At 39.0% G+C, this 14,457-nt stretch overlaps 1 protein-coding gene across 3 annotated transcripts in view; it reads left to right on the top strand.

The window, feature by feature from the left end:
* Positions 1-14,457, top strand: part of PLPPR5 (phospholipid phosphatase related 5) — a 120,227-nt gene that overhangs the window by 23,474 nt on the left and 82,296 nt on the right. For all 3 annotated transcript variants that reach the window (XM_045478390.1, XM_045478388.1, XM_045478389.1), the window contains one exon: positions 13,349-13,481. In XM_045478390.1, coding sequence (XP_045334346.1) covers positions 13,349-13,481 — 133 coding nt within the window. The remainder of the gene's footprint in view (positions 1-13,348; positions 13,482-14,457) is intronic.

Genomic DNA, 14,457 nt, shown 5'->3' with positions numbered 1-14,457 from the left:
GATTTTACATGCACATTCAAATACATGTGTAAGATAATCTGAATCTTGTAAGGAGTGGTAGTGGGAAAATAGCACAGAAGCTGAGTAAGTTATATATGGAACAGATAGTGGACTTCAAAGTCATACTTTCTTCTCCCTTAATAATTCAAATCAACAGGCTTTTACATCAGTTCTGTAGGCTTCTACTAGTCTATTCAGCTTCTGAAAATAAATATTTAATCATTATGCCTTTGAGAAATAATATAAATCTATAACTTTTCTTCAAAATTTTGCCTTTCTTAAAATGAACTTCCTGTTAATGTTATCTGAACATCCCACCAAACTACCCCATCACCAAGCCTTCAGAGTAACATTTTGGGGTAACAGGCTGATTGTAAAAATAAATTGCAGCAGATTGAGGACACATTTGGAAAATTAATATTCCCAGCCCCACTGCACTCTGTCCTCTGTAACTCTGTCCTCCACTTTTGTTTGAATAAATGTTACTGTTTGTTGGACAGTCTTATCTGTAAGCCCTATTTTTTTTTTTAAAGAAGAGACTCCTATCTTTGTGCTTTACATAGAAAAGCATATTAGGGGAAATTATATCCATAAGTACAAAAGTTTAGATAAAAAGGCTTTAACTCCTAGACTTTCCTTCCTAAAATAAAGCAAATTAATAAAATAACATCAAGGTTGACATCGTATGATAAGTAAGTTAATACGTGTTTCATAAAGTGCTTTGGCTGCATTCCTGAAAAAATCTTTGATGATGAATATAATACTAAATGTAGAGTCACACTGCCTGGGTTTGAATCTCAGGTCTGCCAGTTACTACTTATGACACTGTGGGGAAATTACTTAACCTCTTCATGCCTCAGTTTCCTTACCTGTAAAAAGGAATAATAATACCTACTTCACAGGGTGGTTGTGAGGACCAAATCAAATCAATATACATACGGTGTTTAGAATAGCACCTGGTCTGTGGTAAGTGCTATATGTCACTTTTAAAAATGACAACAAAGGAAATATATTAATGAATTTATATAATAAACGTGTATCATAAGCTTAAATTAAAGGCATTTGAGATAAATAATAATCTGTTTTCTAAAATGTACTTCCCATTATATATTGGAAGCCCTTAAATTGGCTTGCTTAATAAATTCAGCTGAACCAGAGCTATTAGGGTTTCACATTTAAATTATAATTATACCTTTTCCTAATACACCATGAGCAGTAAGCTGGAAAGTTGCACTCATACCAAAAACAAATGAGACCAGACTGCAAAATGAGTTTATGTTCCAAGATTCATCTCATTCATTTATTTTTGGGTCTCAATCATGCTTTTCTTTGTGCGTTCTCATCAAACATTTTTAATGGCTTAGTAAAGTATAAGGATTTCCTATGTAATCAACATTTACTCTTTCTGTGAAAGTGTTTTAAAAATAAAGTCCTTCAAATGTCTAGTCATTTTTTCCAGTAAAAATGAGTGGCCTTAAAAGACATTTGTTCTGGCAATCTGTTTAAAGATGGGAGAAATGAAAGCCAAGAAAACCGGAAGAAGATGGCCTCCAGGGAAAGATCTGTATGATGAATTTGAAATTGCAAGGAATGCTCTCTCTGCTTTCCCAGACAGAGCTGTCACCTCGAAAGCCTAATTTCATGAAAAGGAGTGTTATCGGAGTATCGCAGTTTAGTCTGTCAGGTGCATATTCCCTTAATGTGGGTAGGGTGCTTGAAGATAACCACTAATAACTCAGTCCTGTTGCACAACAGAAACTTATATTTCAGTGCAGAAGAAATCTGAAGCATACAGCAGTATAGATTTTCTGAACTAGCAAAAAAATAAACATTAAAAAAAAAAGTCAGGGGTGGAGGGCGCGCCTGGATTGCTCTGACTCTTGATTTCAGCTCAGGTCATGATCCCAGAGTTGGATTCAGCCCTGCCAAGGGCTCTGAGCTGAGCTTAGGATTCTTTCTCTCTCTCTCCCTCTACCCTTCTCCCCAACTCGCTCTCTCTTTCTCTCTCTCTCCTTAAAAAAGAGGGGCTGGTGAAATAGAGATAGAAATACTGTCTGCCACAAGGCAATTATGAAGAGCTACCACACTGGCTCAGGTCCCTTTGGTGGTTCTCCCCAGACTCAGCTGCCAGCAGACACCCCAGGGAAGTCCAGCGGGGCAAAGTATGACTCTTCTGTGCTGTAGGAAAGGAATGTTATTCTTGGATTGGAAAGGTCAGGTAAATCCCACGGTTATTCCCTAGCCACTTTGTGCTGCACTTAAATGCCTTTTTATTTCCCACTTGTGACACTGTTTAGAATAATACTTTTCTCTCTTGTGTGACTTAATACTTGTCTTCTTTTGTATGAGCTATTATTTTTGCCTCTTCCTAATAACCAGAGAAACGGTGAATGAGTTTGTCATCACTTTATAAAGTTAGCCTTCTTCAGCTTTCCTTTTCCCTCTGAAGAACCCAAATGCTTTCATTTAGTTATCATAAATAACTATACTAATCTTTCCTACATGTGAATTTCTCTCCTCTGAAAACGAAGACTTGCTTTTACTTACTCTCCTTAGTGTTTCTGGGATACTAGCTTCACCAAATATTTAGGATTGCCCCTAGAACAAAGATTTCTAAAATCAAATGAGTTTGGGAAACACTGGGCAGTAAAGTTAACAGTTTTCTTTAACAGATTGTCATGCTTTTGGTCATATGGGAAAGCTGATTGGGAGAAAATTACCCTCTTAAATGCAGAAGTTCACACAAGAAGGCTTAGACTGCCAGACCTTTCTTAAAATAAAGCAAAATTAAAAAAAAATACATTGTAATGTCAAGTTTAACTCCACAACTAGACTACATGGAGTTGAATCCTGACTTTATAACTTATTAGCTGAATGACCTTAGTTAAGTCATGTAAACTCTCTGTGCCTTAGTGTCCTCATCTGTAAAATAAAGACAGTAAAATAATGCCGTGAGGGGGCAGCCAGAAATTATGAATCTTAATGTGCTAATATGCACTGTGAATCTCTGAGGAGGATTAGAGTTTGTAGCTATTAGCTGATTTTTTTTTTTTTTTTGGACCAGGAGTATCTCCTCTCCCCCCAAATCCATTTAACATCCTGCTGCAAATAGTTTTAGAAGCACTGACATAGGGACATCTAATTATTGCTTGTGTTTCAAAGGCTTATTTCTGAAAACTCCATTATCTCAAATTCCCAAAGAATATTTAAATTTTATCATGTTTTTTTATTGTTGATAAAGAACAGGGGAAATTAATTTGAATATGCATTTTAGAAGAGCTAGAAAGCAAGCCAATAAGCTGTATACTAGTTTTCATTAATTATGAATGTCATTTTGAGGAATGACAGATACATCATAACAGTATTGGCCTACCTTAGATTTTTGACCATGAAGAATTTGATGTTCTATATTAAATTTTTTAAAACTGCAAGTATGCAAAGTGACTTTGAATTATAGTGTTCTCATAATTCATTTTTCTTTTTTTTTTCTTTTTTTATTTTTTTAATGTTTCTTTTTGAGAGAAAGAGACAGAGCATGAGTGCAGGAGGGGCAGAGAGAGAAGGAGACACAGAATCTGAAGCAGGGCCCAGGCTCTGACCTTCAGCACAGAGCCTGATGCGGGGCTCAAACTCAGGAACCACGACATCATGACCTGAGCCAAAGTGGGATGCTCAACTGACTGAGCCACCCAGGCGCCCCAGTTCATTTTTCTTATAGTTCATGTTCACTACATTTATGTAAATGGTTGGGCAAATATAAAGATCGAGTACAATTTAATTAACTAGCAAAGGAGTTTTTTATTGGTTTGCACAAACTTCTCATCATTAAAAATAAAGAACATGCATAGTGTAAATCTGTGTCTTGTCATTAGACCAAACATGCTTCCTTTTTCTGTATGATCGTGCTACTTCCCCCCTCACCCCCAGCCACATGTACACACACGCATGCAGTACAAAATTAGTGTCAGGACTTTCACATTATCCCAACGTGTCAAACTACTCTATTATCCTATTCCAAGCATCACAGATTTCCTTACCACGAACACTAAGCCATCACAGATCTGAGTTGGCTAGAACATTCAGGATCATCTAATAACAGCTAAAATTTGCAGAGTTCTTATTCTATCTGTGCTAGCTCCTGTTCTAAAAATTTTATAACAATTCTATTATTGAAGTCTTACAACAGCCCATGGTGGCATTATTTCTATTATCTTCATTTTATAGATGAAGACACTGAGGCAATGGTTCATACTATCCTACTGTGGAGAGACAAGTGCTTGGAGCAAAAACACTCCAGGTGGTCCTTCTCCATGGTGGGCTCCAGCCAAGTCCTCGGGCTTGGGAGGCTTTTAACATTGACCACACTACCTAGATGGGGTTGAAGAAGACTGGATCCCTTTCTGTAAGATTATTCCAGAAAGGAACCCTAAATTTGGCCACTTGCATACTCAGTCCTCAGTCAGTACTTACTTTTCTTATCTCCTGCCTTCTTTAGTCATTCATCAGTGTAGTGAATGTGTCTGTACTGGCAGATATGCAGTGAGCTTCTCTGACACCCCCAGCATTTCAGCCATGGTGAGAAGTGCACGATTTGGCATGGTGAGAAGTAAGCCAGAGGACGAGCATGTGCTGGGGCGCTGAGCAGCGAGGGGCTTGTCAGGACACTTCATCTCTCCATGTCTCACTTAAAACATCTGGAAAGTGAGAACTTCGGGTTTTTTTTTTTTTTAATTTTAGGTTTCATTTAACCTTGCCTTCTATAACCCCACCCTTCACTACAGTGCCTAGAACAGCTCTTTGCACCCTACAAATATGTAATAATTATTAGTTCAAATAAATATCTAGAAATTCCTTTAAAAATATCCCTGAAAAATGTAACACATGTGGTAATCAGGACTTTTAGACCCCTTGAAGTATCCAGTAGAGAGCTTATTAAAACACAAATGGCTGGACCCCACACCCAAGGCTTCTGAGATGGTAGGTCTGCGGGGAAGCCTGCAAGTCTGCATTTCTTTCAAGTTCCCAGGTGCTGTTGATGCTGCTGGTCTGGGGACCTCACTGGAAAACCACTGCCTATAGAGCATTCTTAAAATTGACATGTACCTATCCTCTGGCTTCACAAGTTAAAAATGATTTAATAAGCTTGTCCCACACAGTGGTGGGGATAACAGCTTTGTGTGTTTCTTATCCCCTACTATGTATATTTTAGCAGGAGTCTCCTGAAGACTGCAAACCTTAATTCAAGGGAACAAATCCAGTTCCTGGCCTCATTTCCTTCTCTGTAAGCTGCCTTTTGACCCACTGCTTCACTAACGCCCCCAGAATGTGGGGGCCTTCTGGTTGCCACATGTCTACAGTCTTAACCACCTCCACTACCATGTACAGATTAAGAGCATGGGTTCAGAAGATGAACTGCTTTGGGTTCAGATGCTAGCTGTTCACTCCACACCCAGCCCTCGATAGTTTACTTTATCTAGGCCTGATTTTCTTCATCTGTATCTGGATTTTAATAACAATACCTACCTTATAGGGTTGTTTTAAAGATTAAATAGGTAAGTATTTGCAAAGTACTTAGAACAATCTCTAATACCTAGTAAATGCCATGTAAATTAGTTTCCTTTTCAATCTTTTTTCTTCCCAGCTTTATAAAGATATAATGATATATTGCATAACGTTAAGGTGTACGATGTGCTGATTTGATAGGTTTATGTATTACTTCAAAATATTAACACCATAGCATTAGGTAACACCTCTGTCCTCTCACATAATTACCATTTGTGTGTATGTGTGGTAAGAACATTTAAGATCTACTCTTTTAGCAACATTCAAGTATACAATTCAGTGTTATTAGCTGTAATCACCATGCTGTACATTAGATCCTCCAGAACTTGTTAATCTCGTAACTGGAAGTTTGTGCCCTTTGGCCAGTATCTTTCTACTCCTCCCCTAACCCCCACCCCTGGTAACCACCATTCTGCTCACTGTTTTTATGAGTTTGACTTTTTTTTTTGTTTTAGATTCCACATATAAGTGATACTATGCAATATAGGTCCTTCTGGCCCTCTGATTTATTTATTTAGCATAATGCCCTCAAGGTTCATCCAGGTTGTAGCAAACAGCAGGATTTTATTCATTCTCACGGCTGAATAATTTTCCATTGTATACACCACATATTCTTTATCCATTTATCCATAGACAGACACTTAGGTTGTTTCCATCTTAGCTATTATGAATAATGCTGCAATAAACATTGGAGTGCAGATATCTCTTTGAAATCCTGATTTCAGTTCCTTTAGATACATACCCAGAAGCAGGATTGCTGGCTTATGTGGTAGTTCTGGTTTTAATGTTTTAAGCTATTTTCCATACTTTTTTCCATAGGGGCTGTACCAATTTACATTCCCACCAACAAGGGTTCCCTTTGTTCCACACCCTCACCAACACATATTATTTCTTATATTTTTTTTCCTTTATTTATTTTGAGAGAGAGAGAGAGAGCGAGTGGGGGAGGGACACAGAGAAAGGGAATGAGAGAGAGCATCCTAAGCAAGTTATGCGAAGCTCAATGTGGGGCTTATCGCCGGGCTTAAACCCACAAAACCCCGAGATTGTGACAAGAGTCAGATGCTTAACCAACTGAGCCACCCAGGTGCACCTATCTCTTGTCTTTTTGATGATAGCCATTCTAACAGGTGTTAAGGTGATTATCTCATTGTGGTTTTAATTTAATTTTCCTGATGATTAGTGATTTGAACACCTTTTCATATACCTGTTGACCATTTGTAGGTCTTCTTTGGAAAGCAGTCTATTTGATTCCTTTGTCCATTTTCAATCATTTTTTGTTTAGTTTGTTGTTGAGTTGTATGAGTTCTTTATATATTTTGGATTTTAACCCCTTATCAGACACATGATTTGCATAGATTTTCTCCCATTTGATAGGTTGCCTTTTCATTTTGTTAGCCTATTGGTTTTTTGTTTTTGCCACGCAGAAGCTTTAAGTTAGCTTTTATTCATGATTTCTCTCACAGTTGCATACCACCTCAACTATCACTTACCTTTTCTTTAAATCAATCCACTTTACCAACAAATTGTAAAAGAAAATATATCATTACCATAAATGAAATACCAATATCAATTTAGAAATAGAAAGTAACCATAAAATGAACATACTGAAAACCAGTGTTTTTCAATTCTAGCCAGTTATAATTTTCAGTGAAAACTGAGCCTGAGACTCGCTCCCTCTTTATTAAAAAAAAAAAAGACATTAGCAAGTTCTCACTGCTGTTAACAAGTAAACCCCCAAATCTCACTGTTGTCACACCTTAGAGTTGATCTTTCACTCATGTAATAGTCCACTGTAGGGCTACTGATTGAGGCACTTAGACTCCTTCCATCTTATGGCACCAACAACCCCTGGACCCAGAGAAGTCCCTGCTTCCAGCCAGCAGATGGGGAGAGAACATGGAGAAGATACACATGATTTTTCCTCTTTGATCTGAAGCTGACATACACCATTGATCCTAATGTTCCTTTGGTAGAAGTCACCCAGCACCAAGCTTGCAGAGAATGCTGGTCCAGACTAGGTAGCCACTTCCCAACAGCAACTTTATCATATGAAAGTAAGAACACAAGTTTTTGTGGTCAAATTATGAAATATATATATTTATAGAAAAACATAACCATAGTTTCTTACCTACTGGTAAGGATTGTGCAACTATTATATCAGTAGCTATATTACTTCTTCAGTAATTCTGAATTCAACTATATTAAAACGTTGATCATGAGTAACTTGTTCTGTGAGCGTTCCACAAGACAAGCAAACATTTCTAATAAATTTTAACTTGATAAACGAGCTATGTCTTGCAATACAAGTAGTACGGGACGCCGAATGTCACATGATCACAATTGAGCCAATGGTTCTTGAAATCCACTTTGATATATGAGTGCTTTGATTTATAAGCATGTTTCTGGAACAAATTATGCACACAAACCAAGGTTTTACTATAATTCTCCTCTCTCCTAACCTCAATTCCATTCAGAAACTATATTTCAAGAAGTTAGCAGCTACCTTAGCAAGAGTTTGGGAATCCATATACACACTAGATAAACCTTAAATTCTCTGCATCATAACACAATTTAGTACCCAGTGTAGCTTTTTTTTTTTTAGCGATTATTTATTTTTGAGAGAGAGAGAGAGAGAGAGAGAGAGAGGCAGAGCACGAGTAGGGGAGGGGCAGAGAGAGAAGGAGACACAGAATATGAAGCTGGCTCCAGGCTCCAAGCTATCAGCACAGAGCCTGACACGGGACACGAACCCACAAACTGTGAGATCATGACCTGAGCCAAAGTCGGATGCTTAACTGACTGAGCCACCCAGGCGCTCCCCCCCCACCCCCCCGCCACAGTGTAGCTTTTTACTTCTTGGTATGGCTTAGAACTTTCCTTGGCTAGCTTGAAATTGGTGTTGGGAAATGAGATCTCTCTTTACATGTGCCTGTGTAATAACCAAGAATGCATAATGTGTTTGATAGGAACCTAAATATAAACTCAATGCCTTCTTACATTTTAAAATTTAAGTGTGTCCCATGACTATACTTTTATGGATAAAGTTGCTTTTCAGATACTATTTCACATATAGATACTATTTCTCACCTGAAATATGAGACATGCCAAGTACCATCACACTGATTGCATGGACTCTACTGCTGCATTACATCTAAAATGTTCTGGTACCAATTTCAAACCAATGATGCACGGGTATCTTTGAATTATCACCAGTTGAAAGAGAGAGGAATTTCTAATTGTGTTTTTATAAATGAAAACGTAAAGCTATTTGGAGTTTGGCATTTGATGAAAGTCTACAGTGATTTCATCTCCCTACAAAAAACCTACTTCAGTATTTTGTCATTAAGGAATGTAGATAACAGAAGGTCAGCCTCTAGGAATTGAGATACGAGAGCAATGTCATGTTTATAAACATTTGTATTTGAGGATTTATGATTTGCTTCTGCATTTTTGTAGGTTACTATTCATCAGCAAGATGGGGCTTTTTACTCACTGCCAAGCAGGGTAATAGATAAGATATCGGGCCACATACCAGTTCTCTCCTCAAAGATGGGATGAACATGTGGATGGGTCAGTTAGAAAGAGGGTGTGTGTACATCCTGCTTCGTAAGTGAAGTAGGACTCAAGTGACTCCAGATTAAGAACTCCTTCTTGATAATGGTGAGAAAATAACCAAACCACCAGTCTTTGATTCCACATAAGAACGAAGGGTATGCGAAGGAAACATGAAGAAATTTCATTGAAAACGGAATCTCAAAAAAATAACAGAAAAGTTAGAAAGGGTAGCAAAAAGCCACTTTGGAATTTGTTGGAAGTTTGGTAGGTATGTCAAAAGGATGAGGAAAGTCTTTTTCTAAACTCAATTCATTTATATCTGGAGACCCCAGGATTCTAGAGGTCCTTAGGAGGTGCTTTGTGCCCCAACACATCCCCTTAAAACTATAGAAATGCTAGGGATGGGGTGGAGCTCCAGGGTGTGACCTAGAATGGGGAGGGGGGCTAAGCTGGCTTAACCTGGAAAAATTGGAAGAAATGCTTACAAGTTTCTGGGCAGAGGCTGTGGCCAAGATAGCTCTGAACTTGGATTCAGATTCTGGCTGTGCCAGTAACTGTGTGATTCAAGCATGTTTAACTTCTCTATTTATTTCTCTCTGGATATGTGTTCTTATCTATAATATGGGCAGATCGAACTGGATTTCATTCATTCATTCCTACAGCCATTCACATTAATTGCCAGTCACCGTGCTTTAATACGAAAATATAAAAATAAACATTATACAGTCCCTGCTTCTGAGAAGCTGTCAGTTGAGTGGAAGAGACAGATGTTACTGATAATTATAAAATCATGTGAAAAGTACCATAATAAATGTACAAAGTGCTGCTGGAACACACAGAAGGAGGGATGGGTTGTACCAGGAATAGACATAAAGTTGCAAGAGAGAAGGCAATATCTAAATTATTGCCTTGCCTAACAAGGTATACTAAGCCATAGACCAAGTATAAAAGCCTGGATGTATGGAAATGCCTGGTATGTTGGGGGAATTTAAATGTTTAGCTATGGCTAGAACATGCCATGTGTGCAGGCTGTAAGAATTGCAGAAGCTGAAAAAGTGGGTTTAGGCTCAGCTGTAAACAATATTTTATGACAATTCCTGTTATTCCTTTGGCTGTGAAGACACACTGAAAATTTTAAATAGGAAATTTGGATTGCACAAATTTGTTTTCAGTACATCAGTCTGGCAGTAGATGGCTTGAAGACCACAGAAAAATGGAAGCACAGAGGTGAGTTCTGAGGATGCTGTTAATGCAGGAAAGAAGTGATAAGGGACTGAATTTTAAAGTGGCAATAGTGATAAAAATGGACATATTCGAAATATAATTGAGATACAGAAGCAACAGGATTTAGCAACTGATGGAGAGAGGCAAATGAGGGGGGACATGGGTGTCAGCATGGTGTGTAATGGTATGAGGGTTTTAGCCTGAGTGTCCCACTGAAGGACTATGGGTTAATTGAGATGGTGACACGGAGAGGCAGGAGGTTCAGGATGGGAGAGATTAATTTCATTTTGGATGGGAAGGTTTTAAGAACTTCAATATGCGGATCTGAGCATGTTGAGATATTGCCGTTTGAATAAGTAGTTGGAGACCTGCTGTCCTTGTCTGGAGGTCAAGGAAAAGAGAAATATCTAGGATTCCTTGGAGTGTCAGGGGTTCGTAATACCTTAGGTGGAATAAAGTCCTCCAAGGAGGGCTTCTGACAGGACAAGAGAAAAAGAACCAAAATAAAATACCAGGGAACATAGAATTTAGGTTTGTAATTTACTGATGAGACCTTTTGCCCTCAAGGCAGACTCAGTCTTCTCTAGCTTCTGTCCAGGCCATGTTGAGAGCTACTAGGAGGGGCTACCTTCATGCCTCTTCTAACACTGCCTTCCTGGTTAGGCTTGTGTCTAAATCCTCTTCATCTATCAGGTAACATCTGTCCACCCTTTCTTTAAGAGTGATCAGGATTATGGGGTGCCTGGGTGGCTCAGTCGGTTGGGCGTCCGACTTCAGCTCAGGTCACGATCTCGCGGTCCGTGAGTTCGAGCCCCGCGTCAGGCTCTGGGCTGATGGCTCAGAGCCTGGAGCCTGTTTCCGATTCTGTGTCTCCCTCTCTCTCTGCCCCTCTCCCGTTCATGCTCTGTCTCTCTCTGTCTCAAAAATAAATAAGCGTTAAAAAAAAATTAAAAAAAAAAAAGGAGTGATCAGAATTACACCTGCCTTTCTTTGATGGTATGTTAATTTGAATTCTCCTAGAAGCAGGCCCCACCGGTGATGAGATGCACAAGAGATTTGTCAGGGGAAACACCTATAGAAGATAAAGGTTTGGGGAGAGGTAGGCCAGAGAAGGCTGGGAGAGCCTTCAGACTATGATGGAGGTGTGACCCCTGTGAAAGAAAGTGGGGGTGGGGGGGAGGAGAATTGGGTGGCAAGCACCTCAGAATACAGCACAGTTTCAGGAAAGACTTAGCCAGGCTGATAGGCAGTTTTCAAACCAAAATTGCCAACTGGAGGTATCCCACATCGGAGGAATAGGCTTTCCTGCATACCTCCACCACGCCTACTTAGCCATTTGCTAGGAGGAGCCTGCAGGAAGTGCGGCCATAGTGGAGCAGCAGCCGGGCCCCTGTGCCGGAAAGCCTCCCTGCAGTAGGAGAATCTGAGTGGCACATTTCACTACCACCTCGCATGCCCTCAGTGACTCAGTAACATTTCTTCCTAAATGTGCTACTGGTGGTTATTGTCCAAATTAGTTAAAACTCAGGCTTGTACCATTATTAATTATTTCATTTGTGTCCACCCAAGTAGATTATAAAGCTTTCTTTAAATAGCGGTGAGAAGCACTAAGTTTTTACCTCAGAAGGCATCTAAGTATTCATTCTAATAAAACTTGTTTTCTTTTCATTACATGAATTTTTCTGATAGGAGTAAACAGTGGGAGCATTGACTAAGGAAATTGGCATGGGGGGAGGTTAAGAGAGAATATGATTTGGATGAGGAGTTCCACAGGTATCATAAGGAAGGGGGCAGAGCTAGAGCACGTGAAGTAGACACACCCACTGGAGGAAAGCAGACAGTGGGGTCTAGGCACCTCCGTTTGATGAAATGAAGTCCTTGTAGGCACACAGAACACAGTATCCAGAGAACATGGTGGAAGGGGCTAGTCTAGAGCAAGAACTATCATGGGGTGAAGTCCAGCAAGATGTGATGGATAAGAATTGAAGTAGACATCACTGCAACTCCTTTTTTTTTTTTTTTTTTGAGAACTATGCTTTCTACCCACAGAGGCAGTTTTCATACACCGTGACACATCTTCTTAACTTTGGTTAATTGTTTGAGAAGAAACACCCATCCGAAGCTGACCCTCTTCTTAGAATTTGGAGTTGGGGTTCAGTAAATCTAATTAGTTGAACTTTCCCTAAACTGAGCTGATACGTTCAAAACAGGGCTCTTGGAAACCGTTGGGGCCATCATATATGCTAGGAAGTAAGGAGAACTGGCTTGCAGAAAGAATGAGTCAGGCACTGGGAGAAGAGCTGAGGTAAGAGGCAGTGTGACTCCAGAGACAGGGAGGAAGGCTAGGAGAATAGTTGGTTGGACTCCTGAGGAATTTCCATTCCTGGACCTAATCCTGAGCCCCATCCCTTGAGTTCTGAGATAACCTTCCAACCCTAGAGTAAATTCTCAGTTTTGCTTAATCCAGTTTGAAAGAGTTTCTTTTAGTAGCAGCCAAACAATATTGACTGAGACAGCATTTTGGCAGATATGCTGAAGACACAAATAGGAAATTCGGAAGTGCACGATGTGCTGACATGCAACCAGGCAAGGGGTTAGCATTAGGAAAACTGGGAAGTGTAGCCCTGGGAGGAGGGGCCCAGACAAGGGCCATACCAAAAATAAATGAGTGTGTCCTTAAAGCAAAGATCTTTTGTGTGTGTGTGTGTGTGTGTGTGTGTGTGTGTGTGTGTGTGTATTTTAATGAAGTCTTTTAGAAGACAAAAATGGTATGGTCCATTTGTATTCATAATTTATCGGTTTAATACTCTCTTGAATTAAGAGAAAGATGGCTTGTGTATATAAAGTTCTAATAAAAGAGTTTAGTTAACCAAATATGATTCAGTTTTATATTGAGATTGTTACCACTCAAAGGAGTTACTTTTCTGCATTTTTTAAAAATAAGATTATTCTACAGTATACTTGTTAAATTCTAATGTTCTTTAACCTTTTATTTCCTTGCAAGATAATAGTTGGAGAAACTGCTGTGTTTTGCCTACAACTAGCCACACGGGACTTTGAAAACCAGGAGAAAACTATTTTAACTGGAGATTGTTGCTATATAAACCCACTGGTGCGGCGAACTGTACGATTTCTGGGTATGTGTTCATTGAATTATTTTTATTGTTGCCGAAACCATGTTTATGTATAAGCTAACCCTTAAAATGATCAGCATTTTAGCCCTATGCAAATATTGGATTATATTTTATTTGAAATGTTTCAGTTTGATTTTAAAAATAATATTGCATATGACGTTCTCTCATATTGTATGACTCTACTTCAGGTGTCATTTCCATATTATTTTAAGGAAAAAAGAACACCACACTTGGATGTTTTCATATTCTTTAAGAAACTAAAAATTATATAATTAAAAGAAATTATTTACTGGGCTTATGAAACTTCTGAAACAATGCTTAAAGAGAAATGATAATCTAGTCATATTGCTGAGCATCATGAAAGACAAGAAAAATAGATTGGCAAATAAAACATATGTTGTATAGCGCACCTGGGTGGATCAGTCGGTTAGTGTCTGACTTTTGATTTCAGCTCAGGTCATGTTCTCCCAGTTGTGAGACTGAGCCCCGCATCGGGCTCCATGCTGAGTGTGGAGTCTGCTTGGGATTCTCTCTTTCCCTCTCTCTCAAAATAAATACATAAACTTAAGAAAGACACGTTGGTGCTCCTGGTGACTCAGTTGGTTGGTTACGTGTCCATCTTTGGCTCAGGTCGTGATCTCACGGTTGGTGAGTTGGAGTTCGAGCCCCGCATGCGGCTCTCTGCTTTCAGTATAGTTTCTGCTTCGGATCTCTCTCCTGCTCTCTCTCTCTCTGCACCACACTCCCTCACCGCCCCCCGCCCCCCCACACACATGCACTTTCTCTCTCTCTCAAAAATAAAAAATAAACATTAAAAAAATAATAACAAAACATATGTTGTATTTTTTAATTACCATATGTAGCTCTCCATGTTGCATTACCTCTGAGCTTTTTTTTTTTTAATTTTTTTTTTAATTAAAAAAAATTTTTTTTTTCAACGTTTATTTATTTTTGGGACAGAGAGAGACAGAGCATGAAC

The sequence above is a fragment of the Leopardus geoffroyi genome, chromosome C1 (assembly GCF_018350155.1).
Source record: "Leopardus geoffroyi isolate Oge1 chromosome C1, O.geoffroyi_Oge1_pat1.0, whole genome shotgun sequence".
NCBI classification, from domain to species: domain Eukaryota; kingdom Metazoa; phylum Chordata; class Mammalia; order Carnivora; family Felidae; genus Leopardus; species Leopardus geoffroyi.
This window is presented reverse-complemented; position numbering and strand designations above follow the sequence as displayed.